Source organism: Coregonus clupeaformis, chromosome 23 (assembly GCF_020615455.1).
Source record: "Coregonus clupeaformis isolate EN_2021a chromosome 23, ASM2061545v1, whole genome shotgun sequence".
Classification (NCBI taxonomy): domain Eukaryota; kingdom Metazoa; phylum Chordata; class Actinopteri; order Salmoniformes; family Salmonidae; genus Coregonus; species Coregonus clupeaformis.
This window is the reverse complement of record NC_059214.1, coordinates 28,089,735-28,112,267: the sequence shown is the minus strand read 5'-3', so window position 1 is coordinate 28,112,267 and position 22,533 is coordinate 28,089,735. Positions and strand designations below refer to the sequence as shown.

Here is a 22,533-nt window from a genome sequence, read left to right as displayed (position 1 = left end):
CAATGATAATGTAGCTTAAGGCTTTGGAAATGGTCAAATGATGGAGAAAAAAATAATGTGAAAAAAGGGGGACAAAAATACAGTACTCACATCGCTGATAATCTCTCTACCGTGCTTGGCAGCCTTGACAGAGATAGCATCGACAGGAAGGTGATAGCCCTTCTTGATGGTATCATCATATCCTTGTTTGTACAGTTTCTATAAAAAGGAGAAAGAACAAGAAAAACGAGTCGCAAAACATGGAAGAGGTTGACAGATATATAGATCAGATAGCTATACAGTACATATACAGTACATATAGATACAACTAGATCAACTTGAGTGAACGAAAACATCTTAAGGTAAAGTAAGGAGGACCTACGTTGCTCATGGTGATCGCGTTGGCCTTGGCCAGCACAAGTTCTGGAAGCTCATTGCCGACATGGATTTTGATCTTATCAGCATCCCATTGTTCAACATACTGGCGCTGAAATACGAGATAAAAATTGCTATGTTATAAGAAAATAATAATAACAACAATATATTTTTTGCACTTCATTTCTCACAGACAGAAAAGCAAACAGAAATGAAAGATTGATCATCTAAACCAGTGGTTCCCAAACCGTGGGGCGTGCAAGGGGTCGGCAGGGGTTGGCGCCGGGGTCCCCCCCCCTCCCCTGCCAGGGTCCCTTTAAACTTACTCTTGAAAGTTGTAATAGTAGAATGGACAAGGTGCAATTTCGAAATTGGGTAGTGCATCATCAGTTCCTTGTCATGTTAGTCATTGAATACCTTAGAGAGCTATTTATAACTTGTCAGAAATGTCCAGATAAACTAGCTCATTTTTTATTTAGGTTTTTAACCCCATAGATTTAGTTGTAATTTTTTTGTCACTCAAATATCACATGAATACACATTAGACATGGGCTTTAAAACTGTAAAATGTTCTTTGCACCACAAATGTAATGACAAAATGTGTAGAATTGCAGGAAATAAGCTTTAAACCTGCAAAATTCTCTCCACCAAAAAGAGGGGTGTGAACAGTTTGTGTCATGAACAGTGCTTCTGCCCATAGAAATAGACGTGGCGCGTGCACACATGCTCAGGGGGGAGCTGGAAGGGGGGCCGAGTGAAAAGGTTTGGGAACCCTTGATCTAAACGACTGGTCTGAGTGACAGACATAGTTAAAAAAGCATCCACACTGAGTGTACAAAAGATTAGGAACACCTTCCTAATATTGAGTTGCACCCCCTTTTGCCCTCAGAACAGCCTCAATTCGTCGGGGAATGGACTCTACAAGGTATCGAAAGCGTTCCACAGGGATGCTGGCCCATGTTGACGCCAATGCTTCCCACAGTTGTGTCAAGTTGGCTGGATGTCCTTTGAGTGGTGGACCATTCTTGATACACACGGGAAACTGTTGAGCATGAAAAACCCAGCAGCGTTGCAGTTCTTGACACACTCAAACCGGTGCGCCTGGCACCTACTACCATACCCCGTTCAAAGGCACTTAAATCTTTATTCTTGCTATTTCACATTCTGAATGGCACACATACACAATCCATGTCTCAATTGTCTCAAGGCTTAAACATCCTTCATTAACCTGTCTCCTCCCCTTCATCTACACTGATTGAAGTGGATTTAACAGGTGACATCAATAAGGGTTCATAGCCTTCACCTGGATTCACCTGGTCAGTCTATGTCATGGAAAGAGCTGTACACTCAGTATATGTATTAGACACTGTGTCTATGTACAGTATTAGATAGGGTATTAGACTTGATGTTGGGGTGGACTTTGTCCTCCCATGCCTTAGTGTACAAACACTGCACATTTTTTCAGCAGCTCCATAAAACCCCCAAAATCGATCTTATTTTATTGAATTCTGCTGTAACAGGAAACTGTGTAGTTAGTTGGAAGAAGTTAGTTGAAGTTTACCTTGTTCATGATCTGGGCGTTACTTTTGGCCAGAACGATATCCATGCCATCGAGGGGACTTTTGAAGGCCAGAGTGCTGGGGTGCTGGCGGTATTTCCTTTCACTCAAGATCTCGGCGGCCTTCTTGGCTTTTTCCACATCAAGTGAGCCAATGGGGACCCATCCCATTCCCCTGAGCCACTTCATGTCAGCCCTGTACACCGCCTAAGAGGGATATCATACTCCCATTACATGTTGCCATCGGTAACCTTTTATCACTGGGTTTGACCAATCCAGGATGTTTCATTAACAATGTGAGTACAAATTTTACAGGAAAGAGCTGGAGGAACTTTTGAAACTTACCTCACTATTAATGTCATAGACATGTCTGGCCTGGACGACATCATTGGAGTCTGGCAGACAGGTCCAGTTGTGCAGGTGAGTTCTGTAGTTGAAGTCATTGACCTGGATCTGGTTCTTCTTGCACAACTCAAAGGCCATCATGTCCAATGGGAGGTGGAACTTGGTCTTGGACTGGTGGAAGTCCTTCTTGTATAGAGCATCACTGGCAATCTTGGCTGAGTTCAGAGCCAGCATGAGCAGAGGGTCATCCTCGACGCAGCGGGCTCCAATGTGGTGGCCAACCTGCTTGCGGTAGCCTGTCTTGTACTTGTACTATACCGAACCAAAAAGGTAGAAAGTGTGTAATGGGGATTTCAGTAAATTAAAGGTGTCACAGTATTGATATAGTCAGTTCCTTTGTGATAACGTGATAACAAAATAAGTACTGACATCACTGATAATTTCCCTGCCATGCTTGGCTGCGATGATAGCAATGGCATCATTGCGCAAATCATAGCCCTTCTTCTTATCCTCTTCCATTGCTTTTCTGTACTGGTTCTGTATGAAGAAGAAAATAAAACATCCATAGATATCAGTATCTCCACAATAAGAATTATTTTTGAATGTATACATTCATCAGGAGGGTTACCTTTGTGCTATCATTTACTTACCCAACTGTAGTTGGATTTGTTTGCATTGGCCAAAACCACTTCCATCGCATCTGGCATAATATGGTTCTTGGTCTTGTCCTTCTCCCATGCCTCAGTGTAAGCTTGCTGCAATAACGAGTTTCAAGTTCAAACTAACAACATGAAGTGCCTCTTCATATCATTGGCTCAAATATAATGCAAAGTAGGGAAGATCGGATTACCTTAAAGCAGGTTTAAATGATGGAATCATTATTTGAATATAATCAACTAGGGGAAACATTCAAGGGCAAATTATTAATAAAGATATACAAGTTAGCCAAATACCTTGTTGGCATGATCATTATTTTGTTTAGCCAAAACCATTCCCATGTCTTGAACTGAGCTGGTGAACTTGAAGTTGCTTGGGTGCTGACGATACAGCTTCTCACTCAGGACCTCCCCGGCTTTCTTTGCCTTCTCAACATCAAGTGAGCCGATGGGAACCCATCCGATACCTTGCAGATTCTTGAGATCAGCCTTGTACACAGCCTAGACACAACAATACCACAATGGTCAAAATGGACGGAATAAAGACAATTACACTGGAAAAACATGATCTACTTAATTCATACTTACATCACTCGCTATGTCATAGACATGTCTGGCATGGACGACATCACTGGAGTCTGGTAGACAGGTCCATTTGTGCAGGCGAGTTACATATTTGGCATGGTTGACCTGAATCTGGTTCTTCTTGGCCAACTCAAAGGCCATCATGTCCAATGGGAGGTGGAACTTGGTCTTAGACTGGTGAAAGTCCTTCTTGTACAGGGCATCACTGGCAATCTTAGCTGAGTTAATAGCCAGCATGAGCAGAGGGTCATCCTCGACGCAGCGGGCTCCAATGTGGTGGCCAACCTGCTTACGGTAGCCAGTCTTGTACTTGTGCTATAGAAAGCAAATATGAAAATGGCAGTCTTGAGGATTGTCTTTATTTCCCAGAAGTACATTTTATATATTGTGTCATGAAACAGTAAAAAATATAATCGGTTATGATGGATAGATGTTCAATGAACTTACATCACTGATAATTTCCCTGCCATGCTTGGCTGCGATGATAGCAATGGCATCATTGCGCAAATCATAGCCCTTCTTCTTATCCTCTTCCATTGCTTTTCTGTACTGGTTCTGTATGAAGAACAAGAAAAAAACATCCATATATATGGGTATTTCAAATCAAATCACAATTTATTTAAAGTGCATTTAACAAAGTTACAACACACTTTACAGAAAACAAAACAAAAAAACAATAAGTATTATTTTTGAATGTATACATTCATCAGGAGGGTTACCTTTGTGCTATCATTTACTTACCCAACTGTAGTTGGATTTGTTTGCATTGGCCAAAACCACTTCCATCGCATCTGGCATAATATGGTTCTTGGTCTTGTCCTTCTCCCATGCCTCAGTGTAAGCTTGCTGCAATAACGAGTTTCAAGTTCAAACTAACAACATGAAATACCTATTCATAGCATTGGCTCAAATATAATGCAAAGTAGGGGAGATCAGATAATCTTAAAGCAGGTTTAAATGATGGAATCATTATTTGAATATAATCTACCAGGGGAAACATTCAAAGGCAAATTATTAATAAATATATACAAGTTAGCCAAATACCTTGTTGGCATTATCATTATTTTGTTTAGCCAAAACCATTCCCATGTCTTGAACTGAGCTGGTGAACTTGAAGTTGCTTGGGTGCTGACGATACAGCTTCTCACTCAGGACCTCCCCGGCTTTCTTTGCCTTCTCAACATCAAGTGAGCCGATGGGAACCCATCCGATACCTTGCAGATTCTTGAGATCAGCCTTGTACACAGCCTAGACACAACAATACCACAATGGTCAAAATGGACGGAATAAAGACAATTACACTGGAAAAACATGATCTACTTAATTCATACTTACATCACTCGCTATGTCATAGACATGTCTGGCATGGACGACATCACTGGAGTCTGGCAGACAGGTCCAGTTGTGCAGGCGAGTTACATATTTGGCATGGTTGACCTGAATCTGGTTCTTTTTGGCCAACTCAAAGGCCATCATGTCCAATGGGAGGTGGAACTTGGTCTTAGACTGGTGGAAGTCCTTCTTGTACAGGGCATCACTGGCAATCTTGGCTGAGTTAATAGCCAGCATGAGCAGAGGGTCATCCTCAACGCAGCGGGCTCCAATGTGGTGGCCAACCTGCTTACGGTAGCCAGTCTTGTACTTGTGCTATAGAAAGCAAATATGAAATGGCAGTCTTGAGGATTGTCTTTATTTCCCAGAAGTACATTTTTTGTATTGTGTCATGAAACAGTAAAGAACTATAATCGGTTATGATGGATAGATGTTCAATGAACTTACATCACTGATAATTTCCCTGCCATGCTTGGCTGCGATGATAGCAATGGCATCATTGCGCAAATCATAGCCCTTCTTCTTATCCTCTTCCATTGCTTTTCTGTACTGGTTCTGTATGAAGAACAAGAAAAAAACATCCATATATATGGGTATTTCAAATCAAATCACAATTTATTTAAAGTGCATTTAACAAAGTTACAACACACTTTACAGAAAACAAAACAAAAAAACAATAAGTATTCTTTTTGAATGTATACATTCATCAGGAGGGTTACCTTTGTGCTATCATTTACTTACCCAACTGTAGTTGGATTTGTTTGCATTGGCCAAAACCACTTCCATCGCATCTGGCATAATATGGTTCTTGGTCTTGTCCTTCTCCCATGCCTCAGTGTAAGCTTGCTGCAATAACGAGTTTCAAGTTCAAACTAACAACATGAAGTGCCTCTTCATATCATTGGCTCAAATATAATGCAAAGTAGGGGAGATCAGATTACCTTAAAGCAGGTTTAAATGATGGAATCATTATTTGAATATAATCAACTAGGGGATACATTCAAGGGCAAATTATTAATAAAGATATACAAGTTAGCCAAATACCTTGTTGGCATTATCATTATTTTGTTTAGCCAAAACCATTCCCATGTCTTGAACTGAGCTGGTGAACTTGAAGTTGCTTGGGTGCTGACGATACAGCTTCTCACTCAGGACCTCCCCGGCTTTCTTTGCCTTCTCAACATCAAGTGAGCCGATGGGAACCCATCCGATACCTTGCAGATTCTTGAGATCAGCCTTGTACACAGCCTAGACACAACAATACCACAATGGTCAAAATGGACGGAATAAAGACAATTACACTGGAAAAACATGATCTACTTAATTCATACTTACATCACTCGCTATGTCATAGACATGTCTGGCATGGACGACATCACTGGAGTCTGGTAGACAGGTCCAGTTGTGCAGGCGAGTTACATATTTGGCATGGTTGACCTGAATCTGGTTCTTCTTGGCCAACTCGAAGGCCATCATGTCCAATGGGAGATGGAACCTCGTCTTGGACTTGTGGAAGTCTTTCTTGTACAGAGCATCACTGGCAATCTTGGCTGAGTTCAGAGCCAGCATGAGCAGAGGGTCATCCTCAATGCAGCGGGCTCCAATGTGGTGGCCAATCTGCTTACGGTAGCCAGCCCTGTATTTGTACTTAATACATAAAAATTTGATAATTAGGTTTCATAAAAAAAAGGTTTCATTAAAAAAACTGTGTTTTACTTACATCACTAGCAATGGATGTGCCCTGTTTGGCTGCCTGGATTGCAATAGCATCGTTGCGCAGGTCATAACCCTTCTTCTTGTCCTGTTCATTGGCAAGCTTATACAGTGTCTGTACAGGAGAAGACAAAACATGTTTTGAATGACTGAATTATGAAAATACTGCCTAAATGAACACTACAATGAGGTGCGGAAGGGATGACTTACATCACTGCAGTTGATCATGTTGGCTCTGGCCAAAACCACCTCCATTGAGTCTGTCATCATGTGGACAGCGGTCTTATCCTTATTCCAGGCGTCAATGTATGTTTGCTATAAGACAGATATATTTGTTAGTGTTTTGATATATCACCATGTATTTGTATTGTATATAATATACTGTATACATATACAGTATGCATAGACATAGATACAAAGAATGACCTTGTTCATGATGGCATTGTTAGCACTGGCCAGGACGAGGTCCATGGAGTGCATGTCTTTGGTAAACTTGAAGCCACTGGGGTGTTGGCGGTAAAGTTTCTCACTGCCAATCAGGCCAGCTGTTTTGGCTTTCTCTACATCCAGAGAACCAATGGGAATCCATCCTGTGCCTTTGATGCTAGTCTCATAGTCACTTTTGTACAAATTCTGCAAAAAATACAAATTTAATTTTAAATTTTAAATTATAACAGATTTGGATGTGGTTTAACAGCTCAGAATAGGGGAGTGGATAAATCATGGTCAGTGAAAAATAAAATACTACTCACATCACTGGCGATCGTCTGCATCTGCTTAGCCAACTCCACGTTCATGGCATCAGCAAGCACAGTGTAGTGGTGTTGGATCTTCCTGTAGCCAGCATACGTCTGCACTGTGGAGGCATGTTTGGCATGTGCAACACTCATCATGTCTACTGGGGAGCAGTACTTCAGCTTGGACTTGTGGTAGTCCTTCTTGTAGTTCTTGTCACTCTGCAACCTGGCCACCTCCATGTAGTGCACCAGTAAGGGGTCGTCCTGAAGATTACGGCAGCCGACTTGTTTTCCCCTATTCTTCTGGTGATTCAGCTTGTACTTGTACTGTGTAAATAAACAATGTATTATTCCCAGGACGAAAGTTAATATTTCGAAGAAGAATAATTTATTGTATACAAGTTCCAATGGAAATTCTACTTCTGTTTTATCCCAACCCCTCTGATAGACTCACATACACATACAGATGTTGGAGAGGTTGGAGCAGATTGTAAAATGGTTTTAAAGCCTTTTATTGTTTATTGTTAGTCTGAGTCACTCACGTCGCTGGCGATTTTGGTGCCCTGCTTGGCAGCCTGGATGGCGATGGCATCAACCTTCAGGTCGTAACCCTTATTATACATCGCCTCCAGACCTGCTTTGTAGCTTTTCTGGAATGGAGGAGAAACTATTTATAAAAATATGACCAAAATAACAATTGCTAAATACTTCAAGTTCCAAGACATATTTCAAGTTATATTGTAAAAGCATGATGCATAGAAAGAGGAATATTTTGATGATAGATGGTAACATACATGTTCGAAAAAGGTAGCCTTACCTGACTCATGTTGATAGCATTAGCCTTGGCCAGGATAATCTCAGGGGCATCTGGCATCACATGGATTGTGAGCTTGTCCTTGTGCCATTGTTTAGTGTATTCTTGCTGCAATCAAAATGATTCACCAATCAATTAACCATTATTATCAATTAACTATCATTACGAGACGCAACATTAGAAACAAACTGTGATAACAGCTTTATTTTTCACAAATGTACACGTCCGGTCTGAGCATACCTTGTTCATGATCTTGTTGTTGTCAGTGGCCAGGACCATGTCCATGGAGTCCATCAGCTTCTTGAACTGGAATTTGGAGGGGTGTGTACGGTACTTATGTTCACTCTGGATGTCCGAGCCAACCTTTGCAAGCTCTACCGGCAGTGAGCCAATGGGAATCCATCCAGTTCCTCTCACAAAGTTGTTCCAGTCAGACTTGTACTCGTGCTGGAGAAAGACATTAGGGTTGAAAAAAGGGTGATTAGCAAAACAATAATATGAGTGGCAACAATGTATAATTGATCACCAATGTTTACTATGTTTAGTTGGAACTATGTTACTATGTAACTGCTGTCACACTGCTTAACTCACATCACTGGAACTGACATTCATGGTGCGAGCCAACGCAAGGTTCATGGAGTCAGGGAGAAGAGTGTAGTGGTGTTGGACCTTCCTGTAGCCAGCATAGGTTTGCACTGCAGAGGCTTGCTTAGCATGTGCAAGACTCATCATGTCAACTGGGGAGCAGTACTTCAGCTTGGACTTGTGGTAGTCCTTCTTGTAGTTCCTCTCACTCTGCATCTTGGCCACCTGCATGTAGTGCACTAGCAAGGGGTCATCCTGAAGATTACGGCAGCCGACTTGTTTGCCTCTTCCCTTCTCGTACTCCAGCTTGTACTTGTACTGTAAAAATATACAGGTGTTTAGTCAATTCCAGAAGCAGCAGGATCTATTTTTTATTTTATTTATTTGTATTTTACCCCCTTTTTCTCCCCAATTTTGATCTTGTCTCATCGCTGCAACTCCCCAACTGGCTCAGGAGCCGAATGTCGAGTCATGTGTCCTCCAAAACATGACCCGCCAAACCACCCGCTTAAGGAGTCGCTAGAGCGCGACGAGCCAAGTACCAAGTACCGAGCCAAACCCTCACGACGCTGGGCCAATTGTGCGCCGCCCTATGGGACTCACGGCCAGTTGTGATACAGCTCGGGATCGAACCCGGGTCTGTAGTGACGCCTCTAGCACTGCGACGCAGTGCCTTAGACCACTGTGCCACTCGGGAGGCCCACAGAAGCTGCATCTGATCAACACATGAATTCTCTACACAATTGATAGCAGTTGATAGCTTTACATGTACATTTACGTCATTTAGCAGACGCGCTTATCCAGAGCGACTTACAGTTAGTGAGTGCATACATTATTATTATTATTATTTTTTTTTCATACTGGCCCCCCGTGGGAAACGAACCCACAACCCTGGCATTGCAAACGCCATGCTCTACCAACTGAGCTACACCCGGCCATTCCCTCCCCTACCCTGGACGACGCTGGGCCAATTGTGCGCCACCCCATGGGTCTCCCGGTCGCGGCCGTCTACGACAGAGCCTGGATACGAACCAGGATCTCTAGTGGCACAGCCTTAGACCACTGCGCCACTCAGGAGATGTACATGATCTACATCCTTTATGAATGCCTTTTTTTTCTCTCTGACCACATCTGATTTAACCAATATGTTTGATACATTTCTTCATGGTTTATAGGTGAGTAGCCAGAATCTAAAGAGGAGTCTGATGATTATATACGCCAGTGTTTATTGACAATAGACTTGATGCCATTTCGGCTATCGAAGTAAGTACAGTGCCTTGCAAAAGTATTCATCCCCCTTGGCATTTCTCCTATTTTGTTGCACCACAAACCGCAATTCAAATTGATTTTTATTTGGATTTCATGTAATGGACATATACAAAATAGCCCAAATTGGTGAAGTGAAATGAAAAAAAATAACTTGTTTCAAAGAAAACCAAAAATAAATAACGGAAAAGTGGTGCGTGCATATGTATTCACCCCCTTTAATATGAAGCCCCTAAATAAGATATGGTGCAACCAATTACCGTCAGAAGTCACATAATTAGTTAAATAAAGTCCACCTGCGTGCAATCTAAGTGTCACATGATCTCAGTATAAATACACCTGTTCTGAAAGGCCCCAGAGTCTGCAACACCACTAAGCAAGGGGCACCACCAAGCAGGCGGCACCTTGAAGACCAAGGAGCTCTCCAAACAGGTCAGGGACAAAGTTGTGGAGAAGTACAGATCAGGGTTGGGTTATAAAAAAAATATCAGAAACTTTGAACATCCCACGGAGCACCATTAAATCCATTATTTAAAAAATTGAAAGAATATGGCACCACAACAAACCAGCCAAGAGAGGGCCGCCCACCAAAACTCACAGACCAGGCAAGGAGGGCATTAATTAGAGAGGCAACAAAGAGACCAAAGATAACCCTGAAGGAGCTGCAAAGCTCCACAGCGGAGATTGGAGTATTTGTCCATAGGACCACTTTAAGCCGTACACGCCACAGAGCTGGCCTTTACGGAAGAGTGGCCAGAAAAAAGCCATTGCTTAAAGAAAAAAATAAGCAAACACGTTTGGTGTTCGCAAAAAGGCATGTGGGAGACTCCCCAAACATTTGGAAGAAGGTACTCTGGTCAGATGAGACTAAAATGGAGCTTTTTTGGCCATCAAGGAAAACGCTATGTCTGGCACAAACCCAACACCTCACATCACCCCGAGAACACCATCCCCACAGTGAAGCATGGTGGAGTCAGCATCATGCTGTGGGGATGTTTTTCATCGACAGGGACTGGGAAACTGGTCAAAATTGACGGAATGATGGATGGCGCTAAATACAGAGAAATTCTTGAGGGAAACCTGTTTCAGTCTTCCAGAGATTTGAGACTGGGACAGAGGTTCACCTTCCAGCAGGACAATGACCCTAAGCATACTGCTAAAGCAACACTTGAGTGGTTTAAGGGGAAACATTTAAATGTATTGGAATGGCCTAGTCAAAGCACAGACCTCAATCCAATTGAGATTCTGTGGTATGACTTAAAGATTGCTGTCCACCAGCGGAACACATCCAACTTGAAGGAGCTGGAGCAGTTTTGCCTTGAAGAATGGGCAAAAATCCCAGTGGCTAGATGTGCCAAGCTTATAGAGACATACCCCAAGAGACTTGCAGCTGTAATTGCTGCCAACGGTGGCTCTACAAAGTATTGACTTTGGGGGGGGGTGAATAGTTATGCACGCTCATGTTCTGTTTTTTTTGTCTTATTTCTTGTTTGTTTAACAATAAAAAAGATTTTGTATCTTCAAAGTGGTAGGCATGTTGTGTAAATCAAATGATACAACCCCCCCAAAAATAAATTTTAATTCCAGGTTGTAAGGCAACAAAATAAGAAAAATGCCAAGGGGGGTGAACGCTTTCGCAAGCCACTGTTTATAGTTTACAGAAAATCAATCAAATTGTATTTATAAAGCCCTTTTTACATCAGCAGATGTCACAAAGCGCTATACAGAAACCCCGCCTAAAACCCCAAACAGCAAGCAATGCAGATGTAGAAGCACGGTGGCTAGGAAAAACTCCCTAGAAAGGCAGAAATAGGAAGAAACCTAGAGAGGAAAACCGTTTTTGATGGGATTTATTAAGTAACTGGCTTCTGTTCAAGCTTTTAACTTGTTTTGGGGCTTCATCAAGCCAGGTATCCTCTCACTGAAGAAGGCAGTAAAGCCGAAACGTCTGTGCACGCTATCCCTAATGCAGTGATTATTATTAATTTTTTTAATCGAATAATGCAGTTAGCTCTATGCGATTACACCTTTTTGTTTGTCAACATTTCCTACTAGGACAGACAACCCAGCTTATAAAATTATGCAAGTACCTCAAAACGCAGTTTGCAGCACGCACAAACAAATATTAGACAGCAGGCATCTTAATAGAGGAGGGGATTGTCTCTGCTGCTGTCACCAAGAAGCTTGGTCTTGGAAGCTTAGCTAACATTAGTAGTGAGCAACATTAGCAAAACCCAGCTGGAGAGAATTTATTTGGCACATCTTAGATAGTTAACTTAATAGTTATACAATATATAGCTGGCAAGGAAACAGGGTCTATGCAGCAAGCAAACGCAGAAATGAAATTATTTTCCACTTACGTCACTGGCAATGGTAGTGCCTTTCTTGGCAGCCAGAATGGCGATGGCATCAGGTTTGAGGTCGTAGCCCTTTTTATACATGTCCTCCAGACCGGATTTGTAGAGTTTCTGAAAATGTATATAGACGGAGCTTAGAAACAGAGCCAAAAAATGACCATTAAATACAGGGTTCTCACTTTTAAATTACAGTTTGAATGTCTGTGATTTTCAAAGACTTTTGAAAGTAGTTTAGATTCTATAGATTATCATTAAAATGATAATAACTAGTTAGAAAGGGGCAACGAGTATACCGTCATGTACATTATTAGTTAGTAGTGATATTGGAAGATGTGACTTGATGATCATACCTGACTCATGTTGATAGCATTAGCCTTGGCCAGGACAATCTCAGGGGCATCTGGCATCACATGGATTTTGAGCTTATCCGTGTGCCATTGTTTGGTGTATTCTTGCTGCAATGTAATTGACACAAACATAGATTAATAATAACATTAGGACTAACAAGAAAACATCACATTTTTTAATTTCCAATATGGCGTTACAGTTTATAGTGTACCTTGTTCATGATCTTGTTGTTGTCAGTGGCCAGGACCATGTCCATGGAGTCCATCAGCTTCTTGAACTGGAATTTGGAGGGGTGTGTACGGTACTTATGTTCACTCTGGATGTCCGAGCCAACCTTTGCAAGCTCTACCGGCAGTGAGCCAATGGGAATCCATCCAGTTCCTCTCACAAAGTTGTTCCAGTCAGACTTGTACTCGTGCTGGAGAAAAAAACAAAGGCAAATGAATGAAGTATTTGATACCCGAAAGCTATTTAACAGAAAACGTACACCCCTAGTACTAGGATGAAGTCACAAAAACTCACATCACTGGAACTGGCATTCATGGTGCGAGCCAACGCAAAGTTCATGGAGTCAGGGAGAAGAGTGTAGTGGTGTTGGACCTTCCTGTAGCCAGCATAGGTTTGCACTGCAGAGGCTTGCTTAGCATGTGCAACACTCATCATGTCAACTGGGGAGCAGTACTTCAGCTTGGACTTGTGGTAGTCCTTCTTGTAGTTCCTCTCACTCTGCATCTTGGCCACCTGCATGTAGTGCACTAGCAAGGGGTCATCCTGAAGATTACGGCAGCCGACTTGTTTGCCTCTTCCCTTCACATGGTCTTTCTTGTACTGGATCTAAAAGGAAGAAGTAAAATAATAATCTGATCATCTGACACTATTCAACGTAGGAACATTGTTGTTGACTATACAGACTACATACAGTATAGCTCTTTATGTTGTCCTGGGGATTTATTGTGTACTTACATCACTGGCAATATGTCTGCCGTGCTTAGCATGGATGACAGAGATAGCATCTGACCTCATGTCGTATCCTTTGGCGACATCTTCCACCCACTTGTGCTTGTAGTGAGACTAGGAGAAATCAAAGAAACCACAGTCAAACACAGTCAAACACAGTCAACCACAGTCAACCACAGTCAACCACAGTCAACCACAGTCAAACACAGTCAAACACAGTCAAACACAGTCAAACACAGTCAAACACAGTCAAACATCGCCTATCTGTAGGCAATACTTGTACTTGCACATCTTTAAAATGTCAGAGAAATTGAGTCTGTGTGTGTTTGTGGGTGTGTACTGACCTCGCTCATGGTCTGGGCGTTGTACTTGGCCTGGAGGAACTGAGGGCTGTCTGCAGGCAGGTTGTAGGTATGCTTGAACTTCTCGCCAGACGCTCTGTATGAAGCCTGCACAGAGAGAAAGAACCAGGTAATCACATTCAACATCCATAGTAGGGAATAAAATACATGGAATAAATACATGAAAACCATTCATTTCCTCATATCTTTTATGTAAACTCAATAAATGTATGACTCCTGAAAGACTAGCCTTGGTGAGCTAAAATAGATCCTAAAAAAAACAATAAACAATAATCAAAGTTAGTTTTAGTTCTTACGTCATCAAGTAACTTGGTGTTGGTCATGGCAAGGGCCATGTTCATCTGGTCAGTCAGACTGGTGAACTTCAGGGTGCTGGGGTGCACACGGTAGCCGTGCTCATTTAGGGCAGCCATGGCTGTCTTAGCCAACTCCACCCCCATAGAGCCAATAGGAACCCAGCCAGAACCCCTGTACACGTTGTTGTAGTCAGACTTGTAGGCGTTCTGTAGAGACACACAGCGAAATAGGAAAGGTATCACAACAGGTATTAGGACAGGTATCAGGAAAGGTATAAGGACAGGTATAAGGACAGGACAGGTATCAGGACAGGTTTCAGTAAAGGTATTAAAACAGGTTTTAGAACAGGTATCAGGACAGGTATAAGGACAGGTATCAGGACAGGTGTAAGGACATGTATCATGACAGGTATAAGGACATGTATAAGGACAGGTACCAGGACAGGTATAAGGACATGTATAAGGACAGGTACCAGGACAGGTATCAGGACATGTATAAGGACAGGTATAAGGACAGGTATACGGACAGGTATCAGGACAGGTATAAGGACAGGTGTCAGGACAGGTACCAGGACAGGTATCAGGACAGGACAGGTATCAGTACAGGAGAGGTATCAGGACAGGTAACAGGGCAGGTATCAGGGCAGGTATCAGGGCAGGTATCAGGACAGGTATCAGGGCAGGTATCAGGACAGGACAGGTATCAGGAAAGGGATCAGGGCAGGTATCAGGACAGGTATCAGGACAGGTGTCAGGACAGGTGTCAGGACAGGTATCAGAACAGGATAGGTATCAGGACCTATATCAGGACAGGACAGGTATCAGGGCAGGTATCAGGGCAGGTATCGGGACAGGACAGGTATCAGGATAGAACAGGTATCAGGACAGGACAGGTATCAGGGAAGGTATCAGGACAGTTATCAGGGCAGGTATCCGGACAGGAATCAGGACAGGTATCAGGTCAGGTATCAGGACAGGTATCAGGAGAGGGCAGGTATCAGGACAGGACAGGTATCAGAACAGGTCACGTATCAGGACAGGACAGGTATCAGACAGGTACCCTTTCTCTCACTCAAAATATACTATTGTTCACAAAAACCATTACTACTATTGTCGATAGTACAGTTACACAGCCAAGCCCAGTTTCGTACCATCATTATGGTATTGAATGGCAAGGATATCGAAATGAACTCACGTTGCTCTGGATCTCCATCATGGTGCGAGCCAGCTGAACAGGCATAGCCTCAGGGAGAAGAGTGTAGTTGTGGAGGCTCTTCTTGTAGCCAGCATAGGTTTGCGCTGCGGAGGCTTGCTTAGCATGTACAAGACTCATCATATCAACTGGAGAGTGGTACTTCAGCTTGGACTTGTGGTAGTCCTTCTTGTAGTTCTGCTCACTCTGCATCTTGGCCACCTGCATGTAGTGCACTAGCAAGGGGTCATCCTTAACATTGCGGAAGCCGACATGTTTGCCTCTTCCCTTCTCGTACGCCAGCTTGTACTTGTACTGTACAGGAAATACAATGATGAATGTAAATACCACGAATAGCATGTCATGATTATGGTCAATTATGGTTCATCAATAAACCCAAATACAGATTTCCAATTTCTTCCAATCCATACGTACATCGCTGGCAATATTAGTGCAGGCCCTGGCAGCAGTGATGGGGATGGCGTCTGCCTTCATCTGGTGTCCTTTCAGAATGTCTTGACGGTGAGCGTACGTGTAATAGTTCTGTGATGAAGAGAAAGAGAAATAAACACATTACTTACAGACACATTTCAATTAATGCATCATGGTCAATGAATATGTGTATATTAACTGTGTTTAAAAGCATTCAATGAATATATATGTGTAAAATAGGACTGTGATCAGTCAACATATAACCAACTATACAGTATAAATGAAGGCACATTTCAATGAATGCATGGAAGATGAATATATATGTGTTTTGATTGTGTATGATAGCAAAGGTATATAATAGTATGGACTGTGATCAACATGTAACCAACCTTGCTGATGTTGACAGCATTGTATTTGGCTTGCATAAACTCTGGTGCATCTGCAGGGAGATTGTAGGTGTGCAGGAACTTCTCTCCGCTGGCTTTATAGTCATGCTGCAAAAAAACACATCATAACAACAACATATTTAAATCAACAGTTCTATTCAGTTCAATTAAATTCCATCCAACAAAATGAATTAAATACAAAATGTATTTCAACAAAATGTATTCAATAGAAAACTTCAATTCAATGGACAACTAGAGATTTGATTTAGGCCTTTCTAGTAAGTAAATACTACTCACAACATTCATAATCTTTTGGTTCTGCTTGCACAGCTCCATATTCATGCCGTCCATCTTGCTGGTGAATTTAAAGTTTTCAGGGTGCTGCCTGTACTTGTGCTCATCCAGAGCGGCCCCGGCCTGCTTGGCTAGCTCCACAGGAATGGAGCCGATGGGGATCCAGCCAGTTCCCTTCACAAAGTTCTCCCAATCCGCTTTGTAGTTCAACTGCATCCGGCAAGGAGAGGAGACAATGTGAGAAATGCTGCAAATAACCACTACAGTAAAAATCTAAGATGCAGCATCGCAACTTACAAGTTGAAGCTAGAGTTTCCAAAGGCCTGAGGCTAGTACCTTTTAAACCAGGCTAGTAGAAAATGTTTCAAACTAGCCCACCAGGCCAGTGAAATGTTATCTTTTCAAATACCACATGGCACAGATTTTGGACCCTTCACTAGTAGAATGTCACCTGGGTAGAAATCGCCCTTCTAGCCAGTGCGGAAAATTATTTTGCTCTATCCCTGGGTAGGAGTCAGAGTACTTACATTACTGGCGTTGGTGTCCATGGTGCGAGCCAGCTCAAGGTTCATGGCCCCTGGTAGAAGACTGTAATGGTGTTGGATCTTCCTGTAGCCAGTATAGGTTTGCACTGCAGAGGCTTGCTTAGCATGTGCAACACTCATCATGTCAACTGGGGAGCAGTACTTCAGCTTGGACTTGTGGTAGTCCTTCTTGTAGTTCCTCTCACTCTGCATCTTGGCCACCTGCATGTAGTGCACTAGCAAGGGGTCATCCTGAAGATTACGGCAGCCGACTTGTTTGCCTCTTCCCTTCACATGGTCTTTCTTGTACTGGATCTAAAAGGAAGAAGTAAAATAATAATCTGATCATCTGACACTATTCAACGTAGGAACATTGTTGTTGACTATACAGACTACATACAGTATAGCTCTTTATGTTGTCCTGGGGATTTATTGTGTACTTACATCACTGGCAATATGTCTGCCGTGCTTAGCATGGATGACAGAGATAGCATCTGACCTCATGTCGTAGCCCTTTGCAATGGTTTCCTCCCAGCTTTGCTTGTAGTAGTTCTGAAATAAACCAATATGGTATATAAATACACTGTTTCCATGAGACACGAATATAACACAGTATATACATGCAGTGCACACCCAAGAAGGCACAGTTGTATTTGGAGGAAAGATGTCTACACAGTGCAGAGCAGTGTGCTCTTTATATAAAGGGCAGGCGGTGATAATATGATAAAACATTTGACAATTCATTTAATTAAATATGAATATGAGGCATAATTTATTAGTCTTGGTCAACAGTACCTTGCTGATGTTGTAGGCGTTGCATTTGGCCTGAAGGAACTGGGGGTCATTATGGGGTAGTGAGTACTTCTGGTGGATCTCCTCAAGACCCTTCTTGTAGTGAAGCTGCAGGGGAAGAAGAATACAAATACAAATGAGTACACAAACACATATTTATAGATATAAAATAGTAATACATTAATTACTGATTGTTTCATCTTTATTTATATTTTTTTAAATCATATTTGTACTAAGTTGAATATGTAACCTCTATGAAGTACACAGTTTCCTCGACACAGGATCTCCATTGAAATTGCTTTTTAGTCCAGGACTAACATGAATCTGTGTTCAGGAAACCGCCCCATGATGTCTAAATTATCTGAATAACACGATTCTATCATCCAATAATAATAATATAATAATACTCACATCACTCCTCATTAGCTGGTTGACCTGGGCCTGCATCATGACAGGGTGGTCAGCGATGGCGGTGAAGGGGATGGTGTCTGGGTGCTGACGGTACTTTCTCTGAAGTAGAGGAGAAAAGGGAACACATCCTATGTCAAAGCAGATGAAACCAATCTTGTTGTGTTTTAATTTAAACTTTCAACTAGATCATGTTGTAGTAGCTACCTCATTGAGGATCTCTCCGGCTTTCTTGGCCTTCTCCACTTCCATGGAGCCGAAGGTGACCCAACCAGATCCCTTGGTGAAGTTGTTGTAGTCTGAATGGTATTCATTCTGTAGAGAGGGAAAATAAAGTAGTGGGAGTATTACTTTCAGTATACTTCTACCGGTTTTGAAATGCTCCAACATTATTATAACCTTTTCCCCAGACGTTTAATAGGATGAAAGCAAACCAAATCAATCAATCAATCAATTAGATAAATCAACCAGAGTAATGAATCTATCTATCTATCTATCTATCAATCTGGGTGATGGTGTTCTTACGTCACTCTGGATGATGTTGGCCTTCTTGGCCAGGTCCAGGGACATGGCGTCGTAGGGCAGGAGGTAGCGGTTGTGGATGGTTCTGTAGCCGGCCATGCTGGCGATACCCTGGGACTTCTTGGCCAGGGTGTTAGACATCATGTCCAGCGTGGTGATGTACTTGGTCTTTGTCTTCTCGTAGTCCTTCTTGTACTCACGCTGCGGAGAGAGTTTGAGAGAATTAGAAGGTGAGGCACCATATTCTCTCTATGATAAAAAAGTGTTTATTTAATATAAAGTTGGGACGAGTCACAGTGAGCGCTTATACCCCTGCCACACTGACAGCCACTGTCCTCATATTTCTGTTTCATACTAAAACAAGGTTTGTCAAAGACAATACACATCAACCAACATTTCAAATGTGCCAGATTAAGCTTGCCGGCTAATTTGTAGTCTAATCTGTATTCCCTGGCAGGAAAATGACTTACATCACTCTGTATTTTGGCCACATGTATGGAGTGCAGCATCTTGGGGTCGTCACGGATACTGAGGGCTCCCACCATCTTTCCCTTGTTCTTTTCAAAATCCTTCTTGTATTTGACCTGAGGGCAAAGAGCAAAAGTTAGGTGAATGCCTATACTACACAGTACACCAAAGGAAATAGTCAGCATTATCAATATGAATAATCATTTACATGGAAGTGTAGATGTTTATTTCAGTGCATACTCACATCACTGGCTATGTTTGTGTGGGCACGGGCTGCAAGGATCGAGATAGCATCACCCTTGACCTCGAACTGCTTGGCTTTTACTTTCTCCCAATCATACTTGTAACAATTCTGCGCAGAGTTAAAAATACATTTAGGATATCAGTATCATGCAAGTAAAAAACCAGAGGGTTTATCCATTGAGGGTCAACAATAACCAAATACAATGATTGTGAAATTATGTCAATACAAGCACATTATTTTCAAATCATATTATAACAAATGAAATTATAAATTATAAAAACATTACCTACAGTATCATCAACAGAATTTGACTTACATCACTAAGGTTAAATGCATTAACTCTGGACTGGATGAAGAAGGGGTAATCTGGGGGCAGGGCACACTTAAACTTATCCAACTCATACGCTGCGTGGTAGTTAAGCTGGAAAAGACAGGAAGAACCACATGAAAATACAGTACAGTCAGGTACATGAACGTGTACGGTTGGCACTATGTACAGCAGAGGAGAGCTATAGAATATGAATACTACACAGATCATTCCATACCACTAGAGGGCAGTGCTGCCCATCTCTGAGGAGTGTGAAGCCTCTCCTTTTCAGAGTTGTCTCTCATAACTGTCAGCCCCCCTCCTCTCATCTGAGACTAGGGGTTATTTTCAGCAAACTGAACGCATGTTGCTATTAATACTACAGAGAGAGAGAGAGAGATAGCTCTCTCTGGTTTCCATGGCGTCCGCAGGAAGACAGCTGAGCTATGTGCTAAGTGGATGAATGAGCACATTTTCAGGCAACAGACATCAAGAACCTTTAGTGTCATGGCAACGGCTCAACCTTGAGGTCTCTTTTTTGGTATTTGTTCCAAAATTCTAACAAAATTCTATATCATATATTTTTTAGCAGGTTGTTCCATTGAGGTCAAAATACCTATTTTTCAAGGGAGACAGACAGACCTAATTGTAATTTCATACTGTAACTATTTAATATTGAACTTAACACTCGTATAAGGTCTGTCGTAAAGGTTGAATACATACATCACTCAGCTGTTTGGCGTTGATGGCGGATTGCACTTGAACAGGCGAGTCTGTCACTTGCGTAAATTTCACTGTGTCCGGATGTTGCCGGTAAACTTTCTGCAAAAAAAGATGTAAATTATACATATCAATATCAAGAATAAAAAAGACAAAGAATTATGTCAATCTAATTTTCAATGAAAGGCCTTATCCATGCTAATCATAGTGCAACTGACTGGTTGTAATTTGCAATATTTCTTCAAGAGGCATACTTACATCTTGACACTGTGCAACTTTCTTATGAGCTTCGTATTCTGCCGTCATGGTTTGGGGATAGAAACATCTCGTCTTGATATCCTCATAATCCGCTTTGTAATTTTGCTGAAAAGACAGAAGAACAGATGATTCCTTTCTAATCATTGAGAGTGAACTTGCCTGTCGTACAGTGGGCCCTGGATAAAAGTAGTAATCTATATAGGGAGTAAGGTGCCATTTGAGAGACAATCAATGTCTTACTCTTAACAATGCATTAGAGGAGAGAACAAAACAAAAACAATGCAACATTAATTACTTCGCTCTTGATCTCCTCCATTTTCTTGCAGTGAAGCATGTAGATATCCTCATAGCTGCCAATATAGCGTCCCTTCACCTCGTTCTTATACTTGTCTTTATAATGCACCTGTGAGGGGAGATAGAGGGAGTAAAGATGAATCCATGTAAGATCCATTTGCCTCTTACATACAATAAAGGAGATCCAATTTAAATGATCAGTCGGGTTGTTGCTGCCATTCGTAATGTCTTTCTTGAACTAACACGCACACTTGTCTTTTCTTACTAGCTCTGACTTTGCTGATCGCTACTTTATTGAGAAGAAATGTACTTACTATGACTGTGATATGTGGTTGTCTCACCTAGCTATCTTAAGATGAATGCAGTAACTGTAAGTCGCTCTGCATAAGAGTGTCTGCTCAATGACTAAAATGTGAAATGTAAATGTAAAATGTACTGTACAATGATTTGTTGAACAATAAAAAAAACATGAACATCATTAACCTCATCAGTGAAGACAATGAAAGGAATACTCACGTCACTGAACTTCTGTACAACAGAGTCCATCTTGAATTTGGGCGTGTCACAGTAGTTGATACTGGACCCCCTGGATTTCTCATAGCTGGCCTTGTACACTTTCTGCAAAGGGAGTGATCAGAGGAGAAATGTTGAGCAGAAAACAATGGCAAACAAAAGTAGTTATATGCCTCAAATTCATATCAAAGTTAGTATTTGGCTTTCAATTTATGAAATTCGGCAAAATGAGTAAAACCATTATTTCCAAATATAAGGCTCTGTGAATGGCTACACTAATTATTAACAAATGGACAGTGAGTGACTAGTAACTAACTAGACTCATCAAAGTAGTGCTTGGGGTCATGTTACACCTTCAGTGGGTTAACTACAGAATAAGTGGCTCTTGAATGTCTTGATTATCACCACTCATTTAATAATTCAGTAAGAGGGGGGTGCACCCTTACTCACTGTCATGATTTAACTAGCAAGAATCTGCTGTGAAAACGTATACCCTGTTAGCAGCCAAATAGCAAACTGTCGAACTAGCATACTGCCAACTGTCTAGCTAAAAGTGTACAAGTAAACACTATACAAGTTCATTTGAAACACGAGTAGTGACTTTTGAGAACGGAGATGAAAGATAACTGTTGTTGTCTGCCAGAACATGGGATGGGATACTGAATGATTTTCTGTAACTAATGACTGCCTCTCATAGAAGAGATGTGATTGTTTAGCTTCCTGTAACTTTTGTCTATTTGAGTATGACACCTGTTCGGACCAATGGTTCAGTCTCCCCGACTTAGACACTTACGTCACTCAAGATGGTGCCAGCGTATCTCAGCTGCCTAAGCAGAGGGTTGTCGGAGGCTGGGAGAACGTTGTAGTCAGCCACCGCTTTGCTCTTCTCATAGTCCTTCTTGTATTTGATCTGA

The 22,533-nt window shown here is 41.9% G+C and overlaps 1 protein-coding gene across 1 annotated transcript in view; it reads right to left on the bottom strand.

The window, feature by feature from the left end:
- The window catches only part of neb (nebulin), an 86,040-nt gene that overhangs the window by 53,499 nt on the left and 10,008 nt on the right, over positions 1-22,533 (bottom strand). The window contains exons 11-59 of the mRNA XM_041844760.2: positions 22,413-22,529; positions 21,623-21,724; positions 21,108-21,215; positions 20,813-20,917; positions 20,558-20,656; positions 19,844-19,948; positions 19,528-19,635; positions 19,286-19,399; positions 18,819-19,016; positions 18,501-18,608; positions 18,297-18,395; positions 17,889-17,993; positions 17,538-17,645; positions 17,097-17,408; positions 16,573-16,779; positions 16,279-16,383; positions 15,893-16,000; positions 15,461-15,772; positions 14,266-14,472; positions 13,952-14,056; positions 13,614-13,721; positions 13,173-13,484; positions 12,862-13,068; positions 12,653-12,757; positions 12,306-12,413; positions 8,686-8,997; positions 8,335-8,541; positions 8,098-8,202; positions 7,823-7,930; positions 7,296-7,607; positions 6,970-7,176; positions 6,754-6,858; positions 6,551-6,658; positions 6,166-6,477; positions 5,875-6,078; positions 5,572-5,676; positions 5,278-5,385; positions 4,834-5,145; positions 4,543-4,746; positions 4,240-4,344; positions 3,946-4,053; positions 3,502-3,813; positions 3,211-3,414; positions 2,908-3,012; positions 2,687-2,794; positions 2,258-2,569; positions 1,916-2,119; positions 362-466; positions 91-198 (exon numbers count right to left, since the gene is read on the bottom strand). Of these exons, the coding sequence (XP_041700694.2) occupies positions 91-198; positions 362-466; positions 1,916-2,119; positions 2,258-2,569; positions 2,687-2,794; positions 2,908-3,012; positions 3,211-3,414; positions 3,502-3,813; positions 3,946-4,053; positions 4,240-4,344; positions 4,543-4,746; positions 4,834-5,145; positions 5,278-5,385; positions 5,572-5,676; positions 5,875-6,078; positions 6,166-6,477; positions 6,551-6,658; positions 6,754-6,858; positions 6,970-7,176; positions 7,296-7,607; positions 7,823-7,930; positions 8,098-8,202; positions 8,335-8,541; positions 8,686-8,997; positions 12,306-12,413; positions 12,653-12,757; positions 12,862-13,068; positions 13,173-13,484; positions 13,614-13,721; positions 13,952-14,056; positions 14,266-14,472; positions 15,461-15,772; positions 15,893-16,000; positions 16,279-16,383; positions 16,573-16,779; positions 17,097-17,408; positions 17,538-17,645; positions 17,889-17,993; positions 18,297-18,395; positions 18,501-18,608; positions 18,819-19,016; positions 19,286-19,399; positions 19,528-19,635; positions 19,844-19,948; positions 20,558-20,656; positions 20,813-20,917; positions 21,108-21,215; positions 21,623-21,724; positions 22,413-22,529 (8,052 nt within the window). The remainder of the gene's footprint in view (positions 1-90; positions 199-361; positions 467-1,915; positions 2,120-2,257; positions 2,570-2,686; positions 2,795-2,907; positions 3,013-3,210; positions 3,415-3,501; positions 3,814-3,945; positions 4,054-4,239; positions 4,345-4,542; positions 4,747-4,833; positions 5,146-5,277; positions 5,386-5,571; positions 5,677-5,874; positions 6,079-6,165; positions 6,478-6,550; positions 6,659-6,753; positions 6,859-6,969; positions 7,177-7,295; positions 7,608-7,822; positions 7,931-8,097; positions 8,203-8,334; positions 8,542-8,685; positions 8,998-12,305; positions 12,414-12,652; positions 12,758-12,861; positions 13,069-13,172; positions 13,485-13,613; positions 13,722-13,951; positions 14,057-14,265; positions 14,473-15,460; positions 15,773-15,892; positions 16,001-16,278; positions 16,384-16,572; positions 16,780-17,096; positions 17,409-17,537; positions 17,646-17,888; positions 17,994-18,296; positions 18,396-18,500; positions 18,609-18,818; positions 19,017-19,285; positions 19,400-19,527; positions 19,636-19,843; positions 19,949-20,557; positions 20,657-20,812; positions 20,918-21,107; positions 21,216-21,622; positions 21,725-22,412; positions 22,530-22,533) is intronic.